The sequence below is a fragment of the Babylonia areolata genome, chromosome 6 (genome assembly GCF_041734735.1).
Source record: "Babylonia areolata isolate BAREFJ2019XMU chromosome 6, ASM4173473v1, whole genome shotgun sequence".
Lineage (NCBI taxonomy): Eukaryota > Metazoa > Mollusca > Gastropoda > Neogastropoda > Buccinidae > Babylonia > Babylonia areolata.
The window spans coordinates 5,500,081-5,526,982 of NC_134881.1; the positions used below are offsets into that span (position 1 = coordinate 5,500,081).

At 44.4% G+C, this 26,902-nt stretch overlaps 2 protein-coding genes across 2 annotated transcripts; one reads left to right on the forward strand and one right to left on the reverse strand.

Moving 5' to 3' along the window:
* Positions 1-2,223: 2,223 nt before the first annotated feature.
* On the reverse strand, positions 2,224-14,080 carry LOC143283257 (uncharacterized). The gene is made up of 4 exons (XM_076589433.1): positions 14,018-14,080; positions 11,273-11,381; positions 9,870-10,064; positions 2,224-7,029 (listed from the first exon to the last, which is right to left on the reverse strand). The coding sequence occupies exons 2-4, from the start codon at positions 11,318-11,320 to the stop codon at positions 2,752-2,754; spliced, it is 4,521 nt and encodes a 1,506-aa protein (XP_076445548.1). The 5' UTR covers positions 11,321-11,381; positions 14,018-14,080; the 3' UTR covers positions 2,224-2,751.
* Positions 14,081-16,105: 2,025 nt separating this feature from the next.
* LOC143283258 (dnaJ homolog subfamily B member 13-like) lies at positions 16,106-26,402 on the forward strand. The gene is made up of 7 exons (XM_076589434.1): positions 16,106-16,244; positions 18,190-18,296; positions 19,513-19,674; positions 21,047-21,204; positions 22,366-22,498; positions 23,209-23,380; positions 25,999-26,402. Exons 1-7 carry the CDS (start codon positions 16,177-16,179, stop codon positions 26,150-26,152), a joined length of 954 nt encoding a protein of 317 aa, XP_076445549.1. The 5' UTR covers positions 16,106-16,176; the 3' UTR covers positions 26,153-26,402.
* Positions 26,403-26,902: the final 500 nt, after the last annotated feature.

Consider the following 26,902-nt stretch of genomic DNA (forward strand, 5'->3'; position numbering starts at 1 on the left):
TACCAGCAGAGGTCTACAACGATGGAGGCACTGTGCTGACTGAGAAGCTCCATCAGCTGTACTCACTCATGTGGAAAGAAGAGATGATCCCCCAGGATTTCAAAGATGCATCTATCATTCACTTGTACAAGCGAAAGGGGAACCGGCAAGCCTGTGATAACCATCGGGGCATTTCCTTGCTCTCCATCGCAGGCAAGATACTTGCCAGGATCCTACTAAACCGCCTCACAGCACACCTTGACCAAGGTCATTTGCCTGAGAGCCAATGTGGATTCCGGAAAGAGCGCGGAACCACCGACATGGTGTTTGCTGCAAGGCAGCTGCAAGAGAAATGTCAGGAGCAAAATGCTGCTCTGTTCTCCACCTATGTCAACCTCACCAAGGCCTTCGACACCGTGAGTAAAGAGGGACTGTGGAAGATCATGGCCAAGTACGGATGCCCTACCAGCCGCCGTGGCGAAGTGGTTAGCGTCGCGGACTGACGGCTGGGAGGACGCGGGTTCGAATCCCAGCGGAGGTGGGTTTTTCGGCCCGTGGCCGGCTCCTACCCAGAGTTGAGTGTGCTGTGGGCTTAAATGGGGAGACTGGGACCACACAGTCGAGTGTCATCCACTTCAAGGATGCGTCTTTGGGTGTGTTGCTCTAATTACCTGACCAACACTGCGAGTGTCTGTATCTCTCGGGCCTGGTTAACGCCGGGATATCATTATGACAGGAAGCGTAGAGTACAGCCTTGTCACGCAGTCCCAAACCAAAATGGACCTCCATAGCAACATCGTCATCATCATCGTCATCCTCCTCCCCCTTCATCGTCATCAATATAAACAAAATAGTCTCAAAGTCTGTGACCTTTCATGCCCTGCTCTCATGGTGACCTCAGTTTCGATACCCCTCCACTTCCGTGCTTTGGGTGAGTCCTGTCAATGTCGTCAGTGTCGGCAGATTCATGGGGGGGCTGTTTGAGGGACGTGGTGGCGGTCTCCACTCCGGGAGAGACGCTCGCTCAGTCTGGCTCCGCGACTAAGCCATTATTGTCGTTAGTAGGGGGCTTAGTAGGTGGTGTCCTAAGTACGTTAAAACAAAACAGGCACCACTGAACACCACTGAAGTGACTCAGCAGCAGTGCAGGGTCTCCTCTGGTGTGTGGCCTCCAGGCGACCTAACATCGATGGTTCCCTGTGGACTGCCGACGCTGGGACTGCGACGGACGAACCCGGGTGTGGCCGTGTATGGGGGAATCTAAATGTGCGGCGTGGGAGTAATGCCACTGAAACGGCGCAGATGATGGGGCAACAAAACAAAAACAAAAAAAAAGTACGGATGCCCTCGGAAATTTATTTCCTTGGTCAGCCAATTCCATGAAGGCATGCAGGCTCGAGTCCAGGACAATGGCGAAACATCTGCTCCTTTTGCTGTCACAAATGGTGTCAAGCAAGGCTGCGTCCTGGCTCCAACGCTGTTCAGCCTCATGTTCTCTGCAATGCTTACTGATGCCTTCAGAGATGGCGATGTTGGAATCGACCTAAAGTATCGAACAGATGGCAAGCTAACTTGATGGCAATTAATAAACTTGATAATCATCAAAATATAACTTGCCTGAGGCAATGACACCGGTAGCCTGCTGTACTGTTGTGTTCTCCGTGAGAGCCGGATGCGATGTGCCAGCCAACTACAGAAGCAGTGAGGTAGCCTATGTGTCATCAGTCATGTACGCACAATCACTTCGTTCCACGTAGTACAAAGGGATTATTGGTTTGTTCCCTTCTTTTGCGAGTATGGGTCTGAGAGACCCACGAATTACGAATAAGGGTACTTAGTGTTTTCTCTTCTTTGGGGAGTATGGGTCTGTAAGACCCACAACGTAGGAATGCAGGTAAAAATTTTCACAATTACGTAACTGATTAACTAATCAGTTAAAGTGTACATTAATTTACTAAAATGATGCATATGTTGTGACAACAAAAGTCATGAAATTTCAAATTAATCGGACACCAAATATATCTTAAAGGCATTTTTTAAGGCAAAAATGGGTCTGTCAGACCCACAAAGTACGGTGAAGGTTAACATATTCCCGTCTTTTCCATGACTTTACCGCTAAGATCCTACTTCGTAACAAAAGTAGCTATGTCTTACATTATGGAGGCTAAGGCCTACAGGACGATTTACACACACACACACACACACACACCTCCATTTTGTGTTTCTTTTTTCTTTTTTTAATCATTATGAATATGCACGCAACATTTGAAGTCATATCATACCTCAACTATTCAAATTCAGAGACAAATTACATCAGCGAACAAAATCAAGCATATGCTCTATGCTCATAATCAGAAACAGTTTTGTGATAATTAAAGTTTAATACGTTTGAACACAGAAATCTTAGAAAGAAAAAAAAAATCCGCTAACATCCGGACCAGAAAACATGCACTTGAACAAGACGAGAGACAAACACAAAACTGAAACACAAAACTTCCTATAGAGTCAAAGATGAATAATCATCCGTGTACAAATATTGTGAAACTGGTCTTGCTCACGCAATCCAACCACACTCATGCATGAACAGATTGAACGGACACAGACCGGGGTGGGGGGGTGAGGGGGAGATAGAGAGAGAGAGAGAGAGAGAGAGAGAAACAGACAATGTTACTGTCCTTAAACGACTTTGTCGGCAAACAGTTCAAAACATTGGTTTCCACAGACTGGACAATACTCTGAGTCAACCGACCCCTCCTTTTCATCAGTAATGTTTCAAGACCGTTTGGAATCTTTCTTTTTGGGGGTGTCCTCTCTCTTTTTCTTTGATGCATCGGCAGCTTTTGCTGATGGCTTTGTAGTTTTCACTGACGCTGCAGTTTTTGCTGCTACTTCAGCTGACACTTCTGGAGTTTTCGCTGACGACTGTGCGGTCTTTGCAGCAGCTTTTGTTTTCACCTCTGTGGGTTTTGCTGTAGCTTTTGCTGATGGCTCTGTAGTTTTCACTGACGCTGCAGTTTCTGCTGCTACTTCAGCTGACACTTCTGGAGGTTTCGCTGACGACTGTGCTGTCTTTGCAGCAGCTTTTGCTTTCACCTCTGTGGGTTTTGCTGTAGCTTTTGCTAATGGCTCTGTAGTTTTTGCTGCAGATTTTGCTGACGGCTCTGCGGTTTTTGACGCCTCTGCAGTTTTTGACGGCCCTGCGGCTTTTGACGGCTCTGTAGTTTTTGACGCCTCTGCAGTTTTTGACGGCTCTGCGGCTTTTGACGGCTCTGTAGTTTTTGCTGCAGATTTTGCTGACGGCTCTGCAGTTTTTGACGGCTCTGCGGCTTTTGACGGCTCTGTAGTTTTTGCTGCAGATTTTGCTGACTGCTCTGCAGTTTTTGACGCCTCTGCAGTTTTTGACGGCTCTGCGGCTTTTTCTGCGGCTTTTGACGGCTCTGCAGTTTTTGACGGCTCTGCGGCTTTTTCTGTAGTTTTTGCCGGCTCTGTAGTTTTTGCCGGCTCTGCGGCTTTTGATGGCTCTGCAGTTTTTGACGGCTCTGCGGCTTTTTCTGCAGCTTTTGACGGCTCTGTAGTTTTTGACGGCTCTGCGGCTTTTGACGGCTCTGTAGTTTTTGACGGCTCTGCGGCTTTTGACGGCTCTGCAGCTTTTGACGGCTCTGCAGTTTTCACTGAGGGCTCTGCAGTTTTTGACGCCTTTGCAGTTTTTGCTGATGGCTCTGCAGTTTTTGACGGCTTTACAGTTTTTGCTGACGGCTCTGCAGTTTTTGATAGCTCTGTAGTTTTTGAGGGCTCTGTAGTTTTTGATGGTTCTACAGTTTTTGCCGACGGTTCAGTAGTTTTTGCTGACGACTCTGTAGTTTTTGACGGTTCTGCGGCTTTTGATGCCTCTGCAGTTTCCACTGATGGCTCTGCAGTTTTTGAGGGCTCTGCAGTTTTTGACGGCTTTGCAGTTTTTGCTGACGGCTCTGCAGTTTTTGATAGCTCTGTAGTTTTTGAGGGCTCTGTAGTTTTTGACGGTTCTACAGTTTTTGCCGACGGTTCAGTAGTTTTTGCTGACGGCTCTGTAGTTTGTGACGGTTCTGCGGCTTTTGATGCCTCTGCAGTTTCCACTGACGGATCTGCAGTTTTTGATGGTTCTGCAATTTTCGTTGATGGCTCTGTAGTTTTTGCAGGTATTTCCGCTGTTTTGGCAGATGAGTCTGCAGCTTTGACAGACGAATCTGCGGGTTTGGCAGACGAATCAGCGGGTTTGGCAGACGAATCTGTGGGTACTGCTGGTTTGGCAGACGAATCCGTGGGTTTGGCAGATGAATCTGTGGGGTTGGCAGACGAATCTGTGGGTTCCGCGGGTTTGGCAGACGAATCTGTAGATATGGTAGCCAAGTCCATGGTTGTATGTGCTTCTGTGGTTTTGGCATTGGATTTTATTGTTTGGGCTTCTGAGTCAGTGGTTTTGACATTTGGTTCTATTGTTTGGGCTTCTGAGTCAGTGCTTTGGGCAGATGATTCTGTGGCTTTGGCTTCTAGTTTTATTGACTCAGTTGTTTTAACATTTGACTCCATGCCTTTTGCAGGTAACTCCGTGGTTTGGGAAGGCGTGTCTGGAGTTTTGGTTTCTGATTCTGTGGTTTTGGCAGAAAACTCCATGGTTTGGACAGACGGACTTGTAGCTGTGCCGGGTGCCTCTGTGGTTTTTGCAGTTGCCCTTTCACACTTCAAGGTTGAATCTTCACTTTCGACAGATGCCGCCGTTTTGGAAGGCTCCTTTGGAAGTTTAGCAGATTCTTCCACAGTTTCGGCAGACACGTCTGTAGTTTTGATGGACGTCTCTGCTGCTTCAGCCGATGACTTGGTTTCAGCAGAGGCATCTGCAGTGGTGTCAGGTGCATCAGTATTGCTGACAGTAGCCCCATCCAGCTCATCTTCTGTCGATTCAGATGTTTCATCAGGTGGGACCAAAGTTTCAGCTAGTTCCTCTGCAGCTTTAACATTTGCATCAATACTTTTGATGATGGTATCCATTGTTTTGGCAGTTGAGGCTGTGACTTTGGCAATCTCCTCCACAGTACTGGCAGATGCCCGCATAAACTTAGCAGGTGACACTCTGCTTTTCACTGTCACCTTCGTGGTTTCAGCAGTTGGCTCCCTTTTGGCAGCAGTCTCGGTTTTATCAGAAGCGTCCGTTGCTTTGGAAGATGCATCCACTGAATTGTCTGACGAGCCCACAGCTTTCATCGATAACTCGGAAGTTTCGGCAGATGCCTCCGTTTTACCAGAGGGCTTAGAAGTGTCGTCAGATGGTTCAGGAATGCTGACAGATGACTGGGAGGTTTTCCCAGACTGCTGAGAAGCTTTGTCAGGTGCTTCTGTAATACTAGTGGAGGTTTCTGAAATTTTAGAAGACGTGTCAATGTTTTTTGCCACTTCCTTTAAAGATCCTTCAGGTGGCTCCGTGTTGGAAGAAACCTTATCATATGATCCTTCAAAAGCGTTGGATGGCTCAAAAGACTCAGTGTTGTTGGACTCTCCTGAAGTTTCTGTGGACTCTTGTACGCCGGAATCAGAATTTTTTGCTGTGGGTTCAGAAACCTTTGATGCTTCAGTAGTCTGGTCTGATGGTTTACTTTCTTCAGAACTGGCTAGGGTCTCCGATGTTGAGGTCTCGGCCCCCTGTGAGGACACTTTCATTGTGTCGCCTTGAGGTTTGTCTTTCGGTTTTTCCAATCGCCCTTCCCATGTTTGAGATTTGGATGAGAGCGATTTCTGCACTTCTGTTTGTGACTCTGTCGTTTCTTCACCGACTTCGGACGATTCAGATGCATGTAAAGAATCGGTCCGACCCGATCTGATCGCTGTGATGTCTGCTTCCGCTTTTTCTTCCACCTTCTTTGGTGGCTGAGCCTGCATCTTAAAGGTCGACTGTGGATGCGTTTTGGCAGTCTCAGGCTCCAAAGGTTTGCTTTCCGTGTGCAGTGGGGCTGCGGCCGTTGCTCTGGATTCTGCTTCAGAAGAACCTACTTCAGCTGGGGTATAATCTTTTCTCCCTTCTCCACCAGAAAGAGGCACGACTAAATACTCGTATCCTTTTCCATCCGAATCCTTTGCTGATTCAGAACCAGAAACCTGTTGACTGTTTTCTGCTTTCATTGAAGTTTCTTGTTCGACCTTCAGGTTTTTCTCGTCCTCAGTTTTCAGTGCTGCTATGTCTGTTTCTTTGCGTTTCATTTCTTGTCCCTCTGGAGATCTTTCGCTGGGTATGTCTTCTGCTTCAAGTAATCGGCAAACCCAGTGCGCGTCTTTCTCGGGAACTCTGATGACAACAAATCTGGAGCTTTTCTGAGCGTTGCCAGTGGCTTCCTTTTCATCTGACCTTGCAGATGTCTCTCTGTCTGATAGCTCAGGAGGCGTAGGCGCAGAAAAGCGAACCTTTTTGGGTGAGGGGGATACCTTTTCCTTGTCAGGACTTCTTTTGTGGCGATTGCCAGTTTCTCCCGAGTCGCTCGTTTTTTTCAGTATTTTCTTTGGAGACGTCTTACTGCCTTCACCTCCACTCTCTGTCTCTTTCTGGACTTCTGTGGCTTGCTCAGGCCTTTGCTTTGCTCCCTCCTTTGCAGCAGCAGGAGCGGGCGTTGGCTGCTGACCCACGGAAGCTGGTGCCTCAGGGGACGCTCCTTCACCTGCTGCAGCGCCTCCACTCAGAGAAGCCCCTGCCCTCCGGGTCAATGTCTCCTCCTTAGAGTCCCGTGGCTGGACATCATGAGACGCTTCAGCATCCGCAGGTGTCGCGACCTCGCCCCCCTTCCTCTGAGCTGCGGTGGCTCTCGCGGCCTCCTGACTCTGTCCCTGCGCCGCGCCACAAGCCCCTACCTCCACGACCACGGGCTGGGGTTCTGGCGCCGAGGCGTCACCCTTCTCCCCAGCTACAGTGGACACTGTTTCCGCTGTCTGTGGATTACCTGGCTGCTGTTTGGCCTCTCGGGACCCGTGGATCACTAGCGTGCCGTCTTTGCTCATGAAGTGCCACAGCACCGACTTGGGCTTCACGTCCTGAAAAAAGGGAAAGATGTACACCAGTCACGTTATTCTGCAGGAAACCTAGTGGTGGAAGAGGCAGTGATGTGGAGGGCTACACAACAGTATAACAGTCAGTCATGCCCAACTTTGACTATCAAAGAAGGCAGCTACTATATCATGTGGGTGATAATTTGATTATAGTGGGGAATGACTTACCCAAGTTAAATCCCCACTTCCCTCGGCCAAAAGGTCTTTAGGACAGTCGGCTTCGGGGATAGTTAGCAAAGGCAAACTAGCCCCGAAGGCTGCAGCACTAAGAGCCAGTGCAGTCTTGCCTCCTAGTTTGAGAATCATTCCTTTGCAAAAGACTGAGCTGTAAATGAATTATTGCAGTGGAGAACCTATTGACCATACATATTGCTCTCACTTTGCTCTTGGTCTAACTGAAAGCTTGTGTCGATCTGATGTAAGTCGAGCGTTGAGCGGCAGTATTTTCGTGGTGAAGGCGTGGTATGTGAGCTACGTTTCATGAAATATCGTCGCACTGAATGTGTCCTGGCTCTTGTGTTCATTGCAACTGCCATTGCTGATCTATTGCCCTGGACTGCAACGTTGCTTCAGTCTTCACCTCACTACCATTTCAATCTATGGAAGTCTTGATAAGAATTTTTTTAAAAAAACGATATGAAAACGAAACTAGTCTCACGCGGACCTAAAATCACTCTTTGATCAGATCTGCGTGAACATACTTCCAGTAGATCACAGCCCTTCAGCATCGAATCGTGTGTATGTGCGTGAGTGACTAAAACCTGACTGAATGACACAGGAAACGAATGATGAGCGCCCAAGAGCAGCTTAAAGTCGGCTCTACCCAATTATGCAGTCTGCTGTAAAAATGACTGTAAAGCGCAAAGAGCTAGATCTCTGACCGGGATAGGCTATATAATAGTATCCATAATCATCATTTAAGTGGCATGAATACGGTTATTAGAACACCATTCTTCCATTCACCACCACCACCACGGTGACTTATCTACGACCAGTTACATGAACTGTGTGTGTGTGTGTGTACGCGCGCGCGCTCGCGCGTGCATGTGTGCGTGCGCGTGTGTGCGTGCGTGCACGCGTATTCATAGGTGTGTGCGCGTGCGCACACGCGCGTTTGTATGTGTGCGTGCGCGTGTGATAGCGAACTCCGATAAAAGTGAGTCATATTTGGTCTTTAACTTCGGCAGTCAGGTATAATGTACGCGTGTGCGTCATGTCAGCGCATGCTCGTCGTGTGCGCTCAACTGACAAAACAAAAAACAGCTGTCGTGGCAAGTGGTTAGCGTCGCCAACTGATGACTGGGAGAACGCGGGTTCGAGCCCCAGCAGAGGTGGGGGGGTTTTTTTGTTTGTTTTTTTCTTCTCTTTTTACCTTGGCCAGCTCCTGCCCACAACAGAGGGTGCTGTTAGTTCTAATGGGATGACTGGGGCTACCCGGTCGAGGGTCACATCCACTTTACGGATGCGTCTTTTCGAGCGTTCAAAATTGAGTGCTGAAAGTCTATGCAAAGTACTTGACCAACGCTGCCGACGTCTGTACGTCAAGGACCCGCGTCGCGCTGGGCAGCGTACAGTACAGCTTTGTCACTCAGTCGAAACATAAACCGGGCCCCCTTAACAGCATCGTCATAACTTAATTCGAGGACAAATAAAAAAAAATTTTTTGTCCCAGATTCTGTTGCCTTTCTTGTCCAGCTCTCACGGTGTCCTCAATTTCGATAGCCACCGCCGCTCCTGTGTGCAGCGAGGCACAGCAACATAAAGGTTGCCTCCACTTGGATGATTAAATACACATGCAGGCAGAATAAAAAATTTTAAAAAAGTAAGGAAAGAAAAGTGTGGTGCTGCTGCGCTGTGGCGACGCGCTCTTCGCCGGGGTGTGCAGCCCGAATTTCACATTGAGAAGTGTGTTGTGACGGGACGACACGGGATTGTACGACACACCACCACCACCACCACCCACACCACCACCACCACACACACCACCACCACACACACACCATCACCACCACGATCACACCACCAAACCACAACCACCACACACACCATCACCACCACGATCACCACCACCAAACCACAACCACCACACACCACTACCACCACCACACACACCATCACCACAACCAAACCACAACCACCACACACCACCACCACCACAGTACAGCACCGCACAACACCACCACCACTACATTACAACAACTTCACAACACACCACGAATACCGAAACCATCACAACAAACCACAAACCTCCACCACAACTACTACCGCCACCAAATCAACAACCACCACCACGTCTCCTCATACCGGCGGGACGTGCAAGTGACGCCCGAATTTGCGAGTGACGATGACAACAGCCATACAAACCAGTACCACAAACACACAAACCACCACCACAAACACCCAAACCACCACCACAAACACACAAACCACCATCACAAACCACCACCACAAACACACAAACCACCATCACTAACCACCACAACACACACACAAACCACCACCACCACAAACACACAAACCACCATCACAAACACACAAACCACCATCACAAACCACCACAACACACACACACAAACACAAACCACCACCACAAACCACAACAAACACACAAACCACCACCACAAACCACAACACACACACAAACCACCACCACAAACCCACAAACCACCACCACAAACACACAAACCAAAATCACAAACCACCACCACAAACACACAAACCACCACCACAAACACACCACCACAAACCACCACAACACACAAACCACCACCACAACACACCACCACAACAAAACACAAACCACCACAACAAACATGTCCACCCACCGTCGGAATGTGCACGTGACGCTCGAACTTGCGCGCGACCGTGCCCTGGGAGTCCGAGTAAGGACGGTGCTCCGCCCGGACCACCACGAAGCACCCGTCATCAGAGAGCACCACGTCCACCTCCTCTCTGCGGAAGGCCCTCACGTCCACAGAAGTGATGAAGTCCTCGTCAGAGTACGGGTGGGTCAACTCGCACTGCAAGTTTTCAGGTTCAGGCTTTAGGTTAGCTTCCAGGTGTGTCAAGAAATCAAAAGCGTGCGCTCGGGACTGACCCATTGATTATCTATCTATATGCAAGTATATATCTATATACAAGTATATATCTATCTATATACAAGTATATATGTACAAGTATATATCTATCTATATACAAGTATAACACACACACACACACACATCAAATTTAGAACGGGATTTAAGTTTATTTAGCGTTTATATTTTAATGTGGGCAGGGCACGTGTCCAGGATGGAGGACCACCGCCTGCCCAAGATCGCGCTGTATGGCGAACTGTCCACTGGCCACCGTGACAGAGGAGCACCCAAGAAGAGATACAAAGACTCCTTGAAGAAAGCTCTCGGTGCCTGTCACATTGACCATCGCCAGTGGTCCGCAGTAGCCGCTGATCGAGAGACCTGGCGACGCACCATCCACCAAGCTGTCTCCTCCTTCGAAAACAACCGCAGGGCCAGCCTTGAGGACAAACGCAGAAGGAGGAAGAACCACGACGCTGCAGCCGCGAACCCAGACCAGACTTTCCCTTGCAACCGCTGCGGCCGACTCTGCTTTTCCCGCATTGGCCTTGTCAGCCATGAGCGTGCCTGCATCAGACGTGGACAACGCCCTTCCTAGATCTTCGTCAGCGAAGCCAGGCCATGGTTTACAAATTTGCATATTTTGTTTAATTTATTTCTTTAAATTGAGGTCTGATTTGTTTATGGTGATCTAGTGCAAGTCTGGATCCGATACGTTTTTATTGTGTGTGGCATTTGTGTTAAGTCGGACAACTTGACCTGAAGCACTGAGAGTAGGTCAAAGATCAAAGATGGCTTCTGTTTATTATTCATCTATTCAGTTGTCTATGTTTATTTACGATTAATTCATTTTATTTATTCATTTATCGATTCATATATTCTGAGGGTTTTTTGTTTGTTGTTTTTTTTTTTTTTTTTTGGGGGGGGGTTGTTTTTTTTTAGAGACATTAAGATCTCTTCGAAGATCAACTCTGAATAATCGAGATTTATTTTTAGAAATACAAATTAAAAAAATGTGCGCGTGCGTGCGTGTAAATATGTATTGGTAAAAAAAAAACCCACTTTTTTCGTCACAGTGACATGACAAAAAAACATTTGTTGGAACCGGCAGACATGCATGGGGCAACGTGACACCACCCGGCAACACTCACTCTGGCTTTGATGGGCTCTTCGTTCTCAGGCGCTGCGCCAGAAGCCATGGTCCAGTGGACAGGCTTCCTTGTTCCGGGCACGGTGGGCGGTCTGAAATCGGCACACAACCTGTCTGAAATCAACAATTGTTTAATTCCATTGCGCCTTTCATTAAGACCGCTCAATGGCGCATCACACGAGTAAAATATAACAAAAATAATCTTTGGGCAGTATCCACATTTCTTCCCCTTACATTACTTTTCCCAATCAGTTTTCGTTTCGAATACTAAAGAAGTTGTAAATCGGTTTGCATAACATTGTGAAAAATGCTCTAAATTTCTTCCCCTCGCGAATGCTGAAGAGAAGGCCAATAAAAAAGGCGAGAGGTTAGAAATAAATATATATTACATTGTTATTGACCAATTTACAACTTTTTCCATCTTCGAAACGAAAGAATACAGGGGAAGAAATGTGGGTATTGCCAGAAGCAGTTTATTTTTCGGGAAACAAGGCGCCGAAACCTGCGGCGCCCTGAATTTCAGAAACCGGTAGTCGAAGGCAAACCGGCAATATTAACTTTTTTACCTGTCCACTCTTCGATGTTGAAGTCAGAAATAAAATCTACCTAAATGGGTATACCTGTTTCTGACAAACTTGTCCACTATCTCTGGTTCGACATTCTTAATTCTAATTAACATTTTTACCCGTCTGAAGTATAAAACATACGTGAAAAACTCCAAAATGGGTAACAATGTTAATTAGATATATACAGGTCTGCCGTCTACTATAGTAGAGGATTTTAAAATGAACTTGTCCAGATGAGGAAGGTGTCTAAAAAGGGATGCTTTGGGGGGTATTTGGGTAGATTTTATTTCTGACTTCAACATCGAAGAGTGGACGGGTAAAAATGCTGCCCCTTCCCAGTTCCTCCACAGTAAAGTGGTTGCTGAAGGCTGGGGCTGTGCCGGTCGGGTGTGTTCCGGGGACGGTTACGGTAGCCGGGTTGGCCCAGCCGGAGGGAAAACATCTCGGCCGGGCTTTCTTCTTGTTGTTGTCTTATCGTTTTTGTTCGGGTTTTTTCGGCCAGATATCACCGTGACTCCAGTCCTTGTGCGGTCTTTGCCCAGGCTCATTGGCTATCCACTTAGAAGAAATCTGCCCATTTTTTAGCGTTCTTTTGTATTCATCTGCTCTTTATACTGCTTGTAATGGGAAGCAGAGGTGGGAAGAGACACGGAGATAACTTCGGAATATGCGTGCTGAACACAGAGCCTCATGAAAAACAAACCTCATAGTAGTCATTAACCACTATCGAATGTCTTTCCGTCAACGGCTTTTTCAAGCCACTTCAACGTCCCCATCCCCCCCCCCCCTCCATATCTCTCTCCCCCTGTGTGTGTGTGTGTGTGTGTGTGTGTGTGTGTGTGTGTGCCCAAAATTAAAGTGCAAAAAGTACATCGAAACACCGCTTGCATTCCACAAATCAGTACAAGAAATGCTTCTTCGAGAACCACCTGCTGTTCATTGAACCAATCGTCCTAAAAAGTTCTTTTAGGCTTTGTATATCTTTTCTCCTCCCTCTTTCAATCAAACTGGTTAAAGAATGTAAAAATGTATACTATCAATAGAGACGGACTGTTGAATTTCCATTCACTGAAAGGAAGGGGTTTGCAGGAATCTTATTGAGACCCACGAAATATTTCACAAAATAGATATCTTTATTTTTGTTAAAAAAAAAATCTGACATCTGAAAGTTTTAGCAAAATACTTCACTTTGATTATGATTGATTTGACATCTGATGAAATGCTCGTGTGCAGTTTGCAAAGCCAGTAAACAAAAAGCATTCTGATGTATAGGACCGCTGATAAACCACGAGGTCTGGGGTCAGTCTCTTTACTTCAGCTGCTGCTACAACAACAGCTGCTACAACTGCATAAGAGTTGCTTTATTCATAATGTTAATGGGTCTTCAACTTCTTGGGCAGTGAAGCTTTGCACATGCATTTTAGTGTAAAAGAGACTGACAATTGAGAGCCATGTAATCTTACCCCATATATGTTAACAGTAAAGACGGGGTGAGATCAACACATGTTCAAAGCCGATCCTTATTGCTACCACCACACCACCCTACTACCACCACACGGTGGAACCCATCTATGCACAACGATTGTGGTTGTTGGGGGGGGGGGGGGGGGGGGGTCATTAGATTGTATCAGTTGCCTACTTGGTTTACACAACGCTCAAATACGAAAGAAGGGGAAGGAGTGGGGGAAATACTTCCCTCCACCCCCCCTTCCCGCCCCCCTAACTTACAGGTAGGTAGGTAGGTAGGTAGGAGCTGATATAGCCTCGCGGCTTTCTTGTGCTCCGTCAATTGATTTGCCAGTATTTTTCAAGGTGTTTTGCGCAGCGTGTTACAGTTGCATAGAGAATTTCATATAGACTGGTATGAGAAGAGTCTCAGTTATCAAAGTCATATTCTATATCTTTAAAATTTGCATCTGCATCAAGGAGGCTCTTAAAACTGTTAAGAGTGTTAGTAAGTTTAATGTTAGTCGGAAGAGAATTACATTTGCCTACCACAAAGCTTGGATGTTTGTTTTCTGATCAAGGTCTAGCGAAAAGCGGGAGACAACATATTGTTCATTCCAGCTCAAAGAACTTGGTTCTGAACTATAATACGAATAAAAATTAACACAGAGAGACAGTGGAGGGGGATTGGGGGAGACAAAAGGATGCCTTTCCGTCGAAATAAACGCACTCACCTTTCCTTCCAAGACCGAAACTCGAGGACCTGGAAACTCAACTGTGTTTCAGAACGTTTCACTGTCAACTTCTGTCCAGTTCGCTTCAAAACAGTTCAGCCGGTGAAGCGCTGACGTCACGCCAGGTTGTTGTGAGCAGTGGTGTCGTGACACATTTGCACGTGCAGCACGAAATCCATGACTGATGATGAAGATGCCAGTGTATTTTGCTGCGGTGCAAATAATTTCATTGTTGTTGAGCTGATGCTAAAGCGTTTTAGGAATGGGACTGGGTTGGGAGAAAGGGTGGATGCGGTGCCACAATTGACACACACACACACACACACACACACACAGGTTACAGCAACAACAAGCCAATCAGACAATTTTAAAAAGATCTGAAAAAGAAAAAAAAATCAGACAGTGATAACTCCAAGATTTCTTGACCCCTCCCCCCCCCACCCCCCTGTCCTGCCCCCTCCCCCTTGGAAAAAAAATTACACCAATATGTTTTAGAGTTGGAAAGTTATTCTCTTGGTCAGATCGTTGTTAAGTTAATGTGAATTGTACTGTTTTCATCTCTTCCCCTCTCTGCCAGAGTACAGCGGTACACTATTTTCTTCTTTTTCTTATGTTTTTTGTTTGTTTGCTTTTTTGTTGTTGTCCTTTTTTCATATTTACGATCAAAGTAAATTTATCTACAGAATTTTGCCTACACACACACACACACACACACACACACACACACACACATACACATACGCGCGCGCGCGCGCGTACGCACACACACACACACACACAATGAACACACACACACAGAGGCACGCACGGACACACACTGACACGGCACGCACACACACACGCGCGTGCGCACGCACACAGACACACACACACCGTACACATACGCGCGCGCGTTAGTGTGCGCACGGCACATACACTGACACGCCGGCCGCACACACACACACACATATACTCACACACACACACATAAGCGCGCGCGCGCGCGTACGCACACACACACACAATGAACACACACACACACACACACACACACACAGAGCGACGCACGGACACTCACACTGGCACGGCACACACACACGCGCGCGCGTGCGCGCACGCACACAGACACACACACCGTACACATACGCGCGCGCGTGTGCGCCCGGCACATACACACGCCGGCCGCGCACACACACACACACATACACACACACTGACGCACATACACACACACACACACACACACACACACACACACACACACACACACACACACACACATGATCACACACACACACACACACACTCACACTCTCACACACACACACATGATCACACACACACACACACACACACACACACACACACACACACACACACACACTCACCGTGGCTCACATACTTACGTACATACATACATACATACATACATACATACATATTTTTCTCACAATGTGCTTCTCACATACATGACTGAAGACATCACTCGACACTTCCATACCTTTGTGCAACATCGTGAACACCCAGCTCCCACACACACCCCGCTCTCTCATGCAGTCTCTCTCTCTCTCTCTCTCTCTCTCTCTCTCTCTCTCTCTCTCTCTCTCTCTCTCTATTGACCACGTCTATCCTCTCCCTCTTTCCCGCTATCTCTTTCTTTTTCTTAACTTCTTCCTTCCCTCCGTCATCTACTGACTCTTTGTGTTCAACGGGTTGTTGCTGTTGTTTTGTCACGGTGCGTTCCGATGCGGCAGAGTTTTGTACTCTCAATGCAGCTTAATTTGTTGCCTTTATTCTTCTTCTTGTTATTGGTGCAACTAACGCGACTTGTGAGAGAGAGAGAGAGAGAGAGAGAGAGAGAGAGAGAGAGAGAGCACGTGTCGAACAGCAGTCCTTTGCGATACATTCCCTTACTTTGTAGTAAAAAGATGCCACCAATATCACTGTTAAAAAATGACCATTTGCAAGCAATAATGTTGAATGGTTAATGTCAAGAGACAGTAAATAAAATGTAAATAATAAATCTATATCTGTATTCGATTCACGTGTCGCAAAACCACAAAAACGTAAGTTAAAAGTCGAAACCAACTCAATCAGCTTTGCGTTTACCGTAACTAAGCGACCCGCCATATTGCGGTTCACAAACTTAGCGACTGTGGAGTGACTGCGCGACAGTCAAGATGGGAGTCGATTACTACAGCATCCTCAACTTGACAAGAAGCGCAAGTGATGCAGCCATAAAAAAGAAGTAAGCAGAAATATAAGCACAGATATCAGCCCAGCTGTGTCATTGAACCAGATACTCTCTCGCTCGCTCGCTCTCTCGCTCGCTCTCTCATTCAACAGTGTGGTTATATTCTGTTGTTGCTGTTTTTTCGGTTTAGTAATGCCTTTTTCGTTCAGTATTGTTTAGCTCTTGTAGACCCTATATTGGGCAATTTAGGACTGGATGAAAAAAGTCGCCCAGTAACCCGTCTTGATCCTCCCTTCCACACCCTGTCTCTCCACCAACACCTCCCGTTCTCCACTTGATCCTTCCCAATCTGTAATTCTTCATGCCAAAATTGATTCCTTCCCATTAACTATATTTGTCCATAAATTGCTTCTGCTCTCAAAAGAGTCTGACTGAGTGTCTTCGGTCTGACTATCAACAGCTTCCACTCCCAGCATTTTTTATATTATTATTTGTGTGTGTGTGTGTCTGTTCTCTCATTCATGTGTGTGTGTGTGTGTGTGTGAGAGAGAGAGAGAGAGAGAGAGAGAGAGAGAGAGAGAGAGAGAGTGTGTTTTCTCTTTTTCTTTTCTCAAAATGTTTACATATTTTTAATTGGTTCCGTTCAATAAGTTTGGATTTTATAGCGTGCCTTCTTAAGTTCTTTACATGCCTTGTTTACATGCCCTAATTTCTATCTTATATCATACATCATCTTTCCGTCTGGCTGTCTGTCCCTCTCATTGAATTTTGATTTGTGTATCCTCTGCATTGTTTTCATTTCATTGTCTTTTTTTTTTTTTTTTTGTCTTTTTTTTTTAATCTGCCTGTCATCAGTATCCTCTGTCATCTGCCACCATGCCTTTTTGCCTGTCTCTCTCCCTCTCAGATTGGTTTTATTGGACTCTCTGTGACTGTTTCCCTTATCAAATGATTGGTTTAAAGAAAATATATAATGTAAAATGTATCACCAGCATGCTTGTGCCTATATCATTCAGTTTTGTGTAGTGTAGACCCTAAGAAAATACTGTGAGGACTGGATGTGAAAAAAGCACACCAGTGCTTATCTGTTATCCTAGAAACAAATAATTCTATCATGTCCAGTCTTCTCTCTCTCTGTCTCTCACTTTTTTTTCCTCCCTCCCTGCCGTCATTGTCTCTCTCTACCTCTGTCTCCTTCTCACCCTCTCTCAATGTCTCCCACCTGTCTCTCTTACACACACACCCACACCCAAACACACACTCACACACACATACATACACACATGTACACGCACACACAGACACACACATGCACAGACACACACACGCACAGACACAGACACACACACACACACACACACACACACACACACACACACACACACACACACACACACATATTTCTACATTTCAATCCTACTGGATTGTTTTTCATCCTGTAGTCTCTATTGGAGCATGGAGGATTTCAGAAAATTACATGAACAAAAAAACAGTTAACAGTAAACTAAACGGCAACATTCTTTTGTCTGCTTGAAGGTGCCTGCTCAACATTTTGAACTTGGATGAATGAAACTGGCTTGTCACGCACACACAAAATGCAGACTGTGGACTGAGAATAGAACTGGGGAACAATTGTATATGTATATCATTACCACACTCAAACTGTGTCACAATTTCCTATAAATATAGTCTCTTGGAGTTGCATTTACATACATACATGCCCAGTTTCATTAGACAGACAGTGATAAGTTACATTTTAAGTTGAATAAAAAGATTAAGTTTGTACAGAGTAACTGACCAGTTTAGTTTTCTTTCTTAAATTCCATTTTTGTCATGCTAAAAACACACACATGCTTATATACATGTGTGTGTGTGTGTGTGTGTGTGTGTGTGTGTGTGTGTGTGTGTGTGGATAGATAGATAGATAGATAGAGAGAGAGAGAGAGAGAGAGAGAGAGAGAGAGAGAGAGAGATCAAACCCACTTTTTACTTTTTGCAGTTACCGGAAGTTGGCTCTGAAGTTTCATCCAGAGAAGAACCCTGATGATCAGGCAGCAGCAGACAAGTTCACTCAAGTGGCTGAAGCCTACGATGTTTTGTCAGACCGTGAGTGTCAGTCACTACCAGATGCAGAAAATAACTTAAGATGAATTTTTTTAAAACCAATCAGTTGTTCAGTGAACGAGAGAATTGGGGAGGGGTTATACATGTATCAAAGAAGAACAGAGTAAGAAAGTCACACAAGGAGAGTGCAGGGACATAGAAGGTTAAAAGTCCCATAGCTTTTTACAGCCATTGGTGCAGTGAATTCATATCCACTGTTTCTTGGGTGCATGTGGAGTGATGGCCTAGAGGTAACGCATCCGCCTAGGAAGCGAGAGAATCTGAATGTGCTGGTTCGAATCACGGCTCAGCCACCGATATTTTCTCCCCCTCCACTAGACCTTGAGTGGTGGTCTGGACGCTAGTCATTCGGATGAGACGATAAACCGAGGTCCCGTGTGCAGCATGCACTTAGCACACGTAAAAGAACCCACGGCAACAAAAGGGTTGTCACTGGCAAAATTCTGTAGAAAAATCCACTTTGATAGGGAAAACAAATAAAACTGCACGCGGGAAAAAATACAAAAAAAATGGGTGATGCTGTAGTGCAGCGACGTGCTCTCCCCAGGGAGAATTTGACACAGAGAAATCTGTTGTGATAAAAAGAAATACAAAATACAAAAACATAGGAAGGTGGGTCCCAATCCTCTCCTTCTGCACTTTCAACCTTCCCCAACCAAAGTCTGGTAGCTATTCACACCTGGGTGGAATGAGGAAAATCAGAGTCAAGTGCCTTTCCCAAGGACACAACACTATGCCGAAACAGGGACCTCAAACCCTGATCCCTGCATGTGAACACTGTATCAGATGTCCAACACTTAACCAGTTCTGCCACTGTGCCTCGATTGGTACATGTGTATTTATCATAAAGATTTTTGTTATATTAAAGACATGACATATAAATCTTTTTTTCCCATCTAGATACATGAGGGGTATTCTTTGGGGCCAGTTTTTCAATTAAAATCCAAAACTTATATGATCCAAGTTGTGATTATTGTGTAATCTAATCATGAATAATTCTTCTGCGAAACAATTGATATTTTGACATTTTTCATGCATATATTTGATCATGGCAATGGCATTTTAATTCTACTAGATTGTACAGTAGCAGAGAAAAGTAAACAAACTGTATCACAGATGTCTTTTTTTACTGTGGTTATGTGAATATCCAACAGTCACTCTGCTTGAATTCTGCTTGCACTTTATCCTTAATTGGCAGCTCGCAAAAGGGCTGTGTACGACCAGTTTGGAGAGGAAGGGTTGAAGAATGGAGTGCCGTCTGGGAGCATTGATGCTGGTGCTTGGACCAAGGGCTATGTTTTCCATGGCGACCCTTCCAAAACCTTCCGTGATTTCTTTGGTGGAGACAACCCTTTCCAAGGTAAACTATATATTATACTCTGATTAGGAGGTACTAGGAGGCATTAGATAGTGGGCAGATCTAAACTCAGCTCATTTACAAAACATCAGCTTTCAGTTTGTTTAGAAACATTAATTTTCTACAATTCACTAGTGATAGCATGGCCATTTGATTTAGAACATGTGTAAGTGATTGTGAGATCTCAAATCAAATCATATATAAAATACTTTATAGTTTATTAATCCACCTGGAAATTAACTAAGGGGAAAGTTCGTGTATTATTAGCTTTGTACTATAATTGCTTCAGTGACATGGCCATTTGATTTAAAACACTTGTAAGTGATGGCACGATCTCAGGTGAATTCATGTAACATAGCTGGCAGTTCTGATATTTTTTATGCTGGGTAGAAACCACAAGGAAGAAAAATGAAGACATAAAATTATATACTTTTACACAGCATTACGGGGAGGATAAGGGATAGGGAGGGGCACAACCAAATATATTTATGACTATATGGGTCAGAGGCAGAGGTTCAAGTTGTGTATTATGTACATCTTTCAGGTACCTCTTTCTTGATTTCACAGTTTCTTTTCCTCATCTCTGCTTCCACCTTTCCTCCTGTCGGACACCTTTATCCTCCTGTCACCAACCACCTGCCTTTTTTTCTTCTTCTTTTTCTTCTGTCTTTGCTGGCTGCAGTTTCTCTGTTCACTTGAGCAGATCTACAAGTGGACTTTTACTCCATCATTTATGCAGCTGAACACCATTTTCAGGGTGTGCACGTTGGATGTGTTTGTCTGAATGCTGACTTGGTTTACAGGATCTTTTACATGCATATTTGATCTTCTGCATGGATCAAAGCAATTGCAGGTCTGCACATAATTATGTTGACCTGAGAGATCAGAAAAAAAAAAATCCACTCCTAACCAACCAGGCTCCAGTACTAGGATCAAACCAAGTTCTGTAGACTGAAAGTTCAGCACTTCAGCCATTCAGCTGTTGCACCTTTCACTGTTTTTTGTTTTGCTTGCTTGCTTCTTTATATGCATGACAATAAACATATTGTATTATGATTACTTTCAGGCAGAGGAACGTACATGAAAGTACATACAGTTTGAAGACATTTTGTTTTGTTTTTATATCTGCTGGCAATATGTGGAAATGCTTTTCTGTAATGAATGTATGAGGAGCGAGAGAGCTCAGTTTTAAACAAAACAACTATACTGGAAGTCAAGTGCTATGGATACATTTGGTGTGTCGTAGGGAGGGGATCAGGAGAGTGTCATAAGTACGTACAGGAAAGAAAGGTTGTGCTGTGTCAGTGTTTCCATGATCAGCTTACAGTTTCTCTGTGCATGCCTAAGTATGACGGTGATGATGAATTTTTCTCAGAGTTCTACGACAGAGTGGATGGGGATCTCAGCATGGGATTTGGGGGACTGCATGGCCGTGGTGCCAAGAAACAGGACCCTGCCATAGAGCGGGATCTGCACCTGGCCCTGGAGGAAGTTTACCATGGCTGTACCAAGAAAATGAAGATCTCCCGACGAGTGAGATTTCAGTTCTTGTCAAATGAAATACCTTACTGACTAAACCCAAGGGAAAAAGTTAACCAATGACATCAGGTGTATTTGATTTGAACTGTAATTATAAACATTACTTATTAGTGATTGTGAATAACCATAAACTGGAAGCATGATTTGTGAAAGTCCATGAATGTGAGCCATGATTTGAGGGGTTGGGGGGGGGGGGGGGGAACTTGTTTACAATTGGTAGGGTGAACTTCAGATGTTCTGTAAACACAGATCTGTTTCTGCAACTTTGATTCTTCACCTGTTTAAAAAAAGAAAAAGTTGTTTAAAATTTACTAACCTTGAGGGACAAGGGCAGAGGTTAGAAATATGTTACATTTATAAATCTTTTTATCATTTCGTGTTGAACCGCACGCTTTGGTGTCACCCTTCTGAGTACAGAAAAGGTGTACATATTCTTTCAGTCCTTCTCTGCGGACAACATTTTTTAAATTTTATTCAACATCTCCACATACAAAATTCAAAAGCAGGTCTGTCATCTTGCCATCAACCATTGCTATGCACATAAGCATATCAGCTTAATTTCAGACTGGAAAATCAAAAAGCCTCTCACTAGGTCTGATAGCGAGGGAGAAAATATGAATGTCAGCTTCTCTGCAGGTTTTGGGGGGGGGGGGGGGGGGGGGGGGGGGGGGGGGGGGGGGGTGAGGGGAGGGCTTTTGTTGTTTTGAAATAAAGAGCACTTGTTCTGAAGCTGACGGGCGCAATAGCCGAGTGGTCAAAGCGTTGGACTGTCAATCTGAGGGTTCAAGGTTCGAATCACGGTGACGGCGCCTGGTGGGTAAAGGGTGGAGATTTTTACGATCTCCCAGGTCAACATATGTGCAGACCTGCTAGTGCCTGAACCCCCTTCGTGTGTATATGCAAGCAGAAGATCAAATACGCACGTTAAAGATCCTGTAATCCATGTCAGTGTTCAGTGGGTTATGGAAACAAGAACATACCCAGCACACACACCCCCGAAAACGGAGTATGGCCGCCTACATGGCGGGGTAAAAACGGTCATACACGTAAAAACCCACTCGTGTGCGTACGAGTGAACGCAGAAGAAGAAGAAGAAGTTCTGAAGCTCCTGCATGGCTAGTGAGTTACAACAACTTTACATCAATCACTGTGCAGGTGATGAATGAGGACGGCCACACATCCAGCATCCGAGACAAGATCCTGACCATCACAGTGAAGAAAGGGTGGAAGCCAGGCACCAGAATCACCTTCCCCAAAGAGGGCGATCAGGGCCCCAACAACATCCCAGGTCAGTCATGTGGTGGAGCTGGGTCACGGTGATGATCAACATCATCATCATCATCATTGTCATCACCATCATCATCGTCTTTATCATTGTCATCATAATGGTCATTGTCATCATCAAATCATCAGTGTCATAGCCAACATCATCATCATCGTCATCATCATTGTGTTTATCATCATCTTCATCAGCATCCTTATCATTATCAGCATCATCCTCATCCTCATTACATAATGGAAAGGTATTAAGTGCCAGGAGGATAGTGTAAATATATGCTGATAACCAAGAAATTTACTTACAAATGCTCCAGCACGCATACGCTTGCACATGCAAGCATCACGTAAAGTTTTGTTGAAAAGTTTGGTTGTAAAAAGTGGTTTGTACCCATGTTTATTTTTAGTGCTGTTTTGCTGATCATGTATTTTCATATTACAAAAAAAAAGAAAAAAAAAAAAAGAAAACAAAAAGCTGTATACCACGACCACTTTCTTAGTTCATGCATTTGAGAACAATAACTTTTCATTATTCTGAACTTTCAGATTTCAATATCATAAGTAAAAAAAAGTCTAGAAGTATTGAATTAATCTTTAACACTAAATTAAAACAACGTTGTTGTCATTTTATTCCTTTGAATATAAAAAGAAAAAGTGAAAAAGAGAGAGAGATTTAACCTCTAATATTCAGTTCAAACTGGTCAATTTTCTTTACTGTTGCAGCGGACATTGTGTTCATTGTCAGGGACAAACCTCATCCCCGCTTTCGCCGTGAGGGTTTGAACCTGATCCACACAGCCAGTGTGGCCCTTGGCCGTGCCCTGACTGGCACCATTGTTGACATTCACACCCTTGATGAGCGAATTCTCCACATACCCATCAACGATGTTGTCAGGTGAGCTGCATATGCTGGGAAACAAGGGGCAAGTCAAAAAACCGCCAAGGCAACCATGTGTTTGTTCTGTATTGTCTGTACATTCTGTGTAGCTTATTCAGAATTAAAAGGCTATGCCAGTCTTAAATAAAAGTTAATTTGTGTTTATACATTTCTTGTCATTGATGCACAAGGACAAGCCCAGCGCTTCCTTTTCTGAGGAAGTGTGTGGGTTTGTTCCAGTGTACCTTTTATTTATTTGTGTGCCAGCTGAATTGGTAGTATAAGCAGCATTGACTTGAAGTTGTGTACCTTGTGAACGGAGAGAGTTACCACTCTTTACTATCTGTTCATCATTTGTTCACCTGGTCTCACTGTTCATTCATTTCATGTCAAAAAACCACCGAGGCAACCATGTGATTGTTCTGTATTGTCCATATATTCTGTGTAGCTTACTTAGGATTAAAAGGCTACGCCAGTCTTGAATAAAAGCTAATTTATGTTTGCGCATTTCCGCTGTCATTGCTGCTGTGTGCACGTCAAGTGATTGGTTTTAGGACAAGCCCAGTGCTTTCTTTATTGAGGAAGTGTCTGGGTTTGTTCCAATGTACCTTTTATTTACCTGGGTGCTAGCTGAATTGGTAGCATAAGCAGCATTGACTTGAAGCCGAGTACCTTGTCAACGGAGAGTTACTTCTCTTTAATATGGGTTGATCATTTGTTCTCATGGCACTGTTTCAAGTCAAAAAACCATCATTCCCCACTCAGACTTGGTCAATGGGGGAAAGTCATTCGGTTACCTATTGCACGAAAAAGTTGCCTGCAGCTGTCAAACTTTGTTACAATGTGAAAAACGGTCCTTTTAACATGCACCTTGAATGTTGACTTCAGTTGCATATGGAGGTGAACTGTTCAGTTGACATAAGTTGTATATGGATGTGAACTGTCTGGTTGACTAGAGTCGCCTGTGGCGGTAAAGGTCTAGTCTAGTAAAGTCAACTTTGGCATTGAAATGTCTAGTCGATTAAAGTCATCTTCGGTGGCGAACTGTCTAATGAACTAAAGTGGGCATGGTAGTGAAAGTCCAGTTGAATAAAGTCATCTCTGGCGTTGAACTGTCTAGTCAATTAAAGTAATATATGGTGACTGTCTAATGAACTAAAGTTATCTATGGCAGTGAACTGTCTAGTTGACTAAAGTCGCCTGTGGCAGTGAACTGCTAGTCGGCGCAAGTCACCTTTGGCAGCAAAAGAGTCAAGGGTGAACAGTTCTATGACAGGGTTCATGCAGGTTTTTTTATCGCAAAATTAAAAAAAAACTTTTTAAAAACCATTGTAACATTAAAGGCAAAAAACTTCAATCTTTTGTGTAAGGAACCCAGTAAGAGTTTTTTGAGTGCTGGCTAGTGCTTATTATGTGAACCACCGTCTGCTGCACTGATAAGAAATGCCATTTCAGTCAGAAAAATTCTTTCAGAATTGGGAGGTGGTTTTTTTTCTTGTTCTTTTTTTTCTTCCATAATCATACTTTTTCATAAAAATTCAGATGAAACATTTTGCTGCTAACTTTATCACTGACAGAAATAATGTGTTGTGTTTTTTATTTCTTTCAGAGCTGTAGAGACTGAAAATTGAAAACTATGACAAACATGAGTCTTTTTTTTTTTCTTTAAAAGACTTTTAAGGAAATCAAAAAAAGCATGTCATTTCCATCATATTTATTTATTTATTTATTCATTTAAAAACAAAACAGATTCTAAAGTCTTTTAAACCTGTACGAATCCTGATGTAAGTTCTTTTTCATACCCTTTCCATCTGTGTGCCACCATTAAAATGATCACTATTTCCTGTTTATGCATCCTCTTTACACAGACTTGAGGAACAGATTTAGACTAGATCTGCAAGATAAACTCTTGCAACATATACTCAAAGCAAATGACTCACCAAATGATATTAGGTCTTTAGCAAAATTCATCTGTTATGCATTCAACAGAAGATTATGTTTTGGTTTGTGAGCTTCAATGATTCCACAGTTTATCAGGAGTAAAAGCTGATTTATTAAAGAAGTGGATTTCAGCTGTCAGTCTGACAGTGTTTATAGCTGTAACATGTTGCACAAGTACCCAATTCTGTACGTTTGACATTGGCACTCTATGTTATAAATGCATTCACAAATCAGCCCCGTCCTATCACTGTGGCTGCCTTCACCTCTACACTCTATGATCAGCTTCGGATCCACTCTGCTTACGCATACCCAGATTAAAACTCTTGACTGCTGGCCGCCATTCTTTCTCTGTCTCTGGACCTTGCAGTTGGAATGAACTTTCTCTTTCGCTTCGTCAAGTCTCCACATTCAGCTCTTTCAAGTCTGGCCTTAAAACTCAAACTCTTCCCAAAATAGCCTCCCTTCCCCGCCTCTTCCTTGTCTTTGGTTTCTCCAGTTTTAGAGTTATGCATGCGTGTGAATGACTGGTGCGAAAGCGCTTTGATTTGCCTATGCACAAGATTCAGTGCTATACAAATACCATTATTATTGTTTGACACACAGTATCTTCCATTTTTCATGTGCATTGTGTGTGGTCTGTGTATGGGCCAGTGGCCAAAGTGCAGTGAACCATTTGGAATCTGTCTGTGCTACAGGCCTGGATACAAGAAGGTTGTTCCTGGTGAAGGCATGCCCCAGTCGTCTGACCCCTCTCAGAAAGGCGACCTCATCATCGAGTTCAACATCGAGTTCCCCAACTCCCTGACCCCTGATCGCAAGGACCTTGTTCGGACAGCTTTGCTACAATGAGGAATTCAGTGTTCACAGCTAACATGTCAGTCGCTAAGTTTTGGTGGACCGTGCACTCAGAATGGGGTCCCACAGTATCCTCCATGCACAAATTGTCTTCTTTTTAAAGTCAGATTGTCTTCTTTTTTTAAAGACTTGTGGCCCCTCTTCAAAGGTTTTGATTAAACATACATTTCAGTGAAAGAAATGCATTAAAAGGAAATGACAGCAACTTGTGTAAGAAACATTTCTGTTAAAGAAACTGTGTGGGGAGGGGAGGGGAAGGGGGGGGGGAGGGGAGCGGATGGGTGGGGGGCATGGAGGGAGGAGTGGGGGTGGGGGGGTGGGGGTGGATGGGGTTTTGGGCTTCAATTCTCTGCTGGGGAAAAAAAGCCATCATAGAAGATTGATACTGAGAGAGTTTTTAAACAGACCACAGTTAAAAAAAAAAAAACATCTTGCAAAAAATTACGGAACTAAAAAAAAAATGAACCAGAGAGTAATACTGTTACAAAAGCTTTGATTACAGTAAGTACAGACTGGAGACTGAGCAAGCCATAACCGTTTGCTTCTCATGGGACACCATTCTCTTTTTTTTCTCCCATCCTTTCTTTTGTTTGTGTTGTTATATGTTTCGATTTGTCCACGTTTATATTCTGACCATGTACAAATCATCCAAACAAAAATGTTTTTCTTCCTGTTTTGTCCATAACAATCTGCCCTATACAATGTATACAAAGAAGAAAATCAACTACTGTGATTTTTTTTTTT

Coding starts and splice junctions, on each gene's coding strand:
- LOC143283257 (XM_076589433.1), bottom strand. CDS start 11,320: ATGGCTTCTGGCGCAGCGCCTGAGAACGAAGAGCCCATCAAAGCCAGA. Junction 10,065..11,272: donor AAGAGCCCATCAAAGCCAGA/GTGAGTGTTGCC, acceptor GAAAACTTGCAG/TGCGAGTTGACCCACCCGTA. Junction 7,030..9,869: donor GTCACGTGCACATTCCGACG/GTGGGTGGACAT, acceptor CCCTTTTTTCAG/GACGTGAAGCCCAAGTCGGT.
- LOC143283258 (XM_076589434.1), top strand. CDS start 16,177: ATGGGAGTCGATTACTACAGCATCCTCAACTTGACAAGAAGCGCAAGT. Junction 16,245..18,189: donor GATGCAGCCATAAAAAAGAA/GTAAGCAGAAAT, acceptor TACTTTTTGCAG/TTACCGGAAGTTGGCTCTGA. Junction 18,297..19,512: donor CTACGATGTTTTGTCAGACC/GTGAGTGTCAGT, acceptor CTTAATTGGCAG/CTCGCAAAAGGGCTGTGTAC.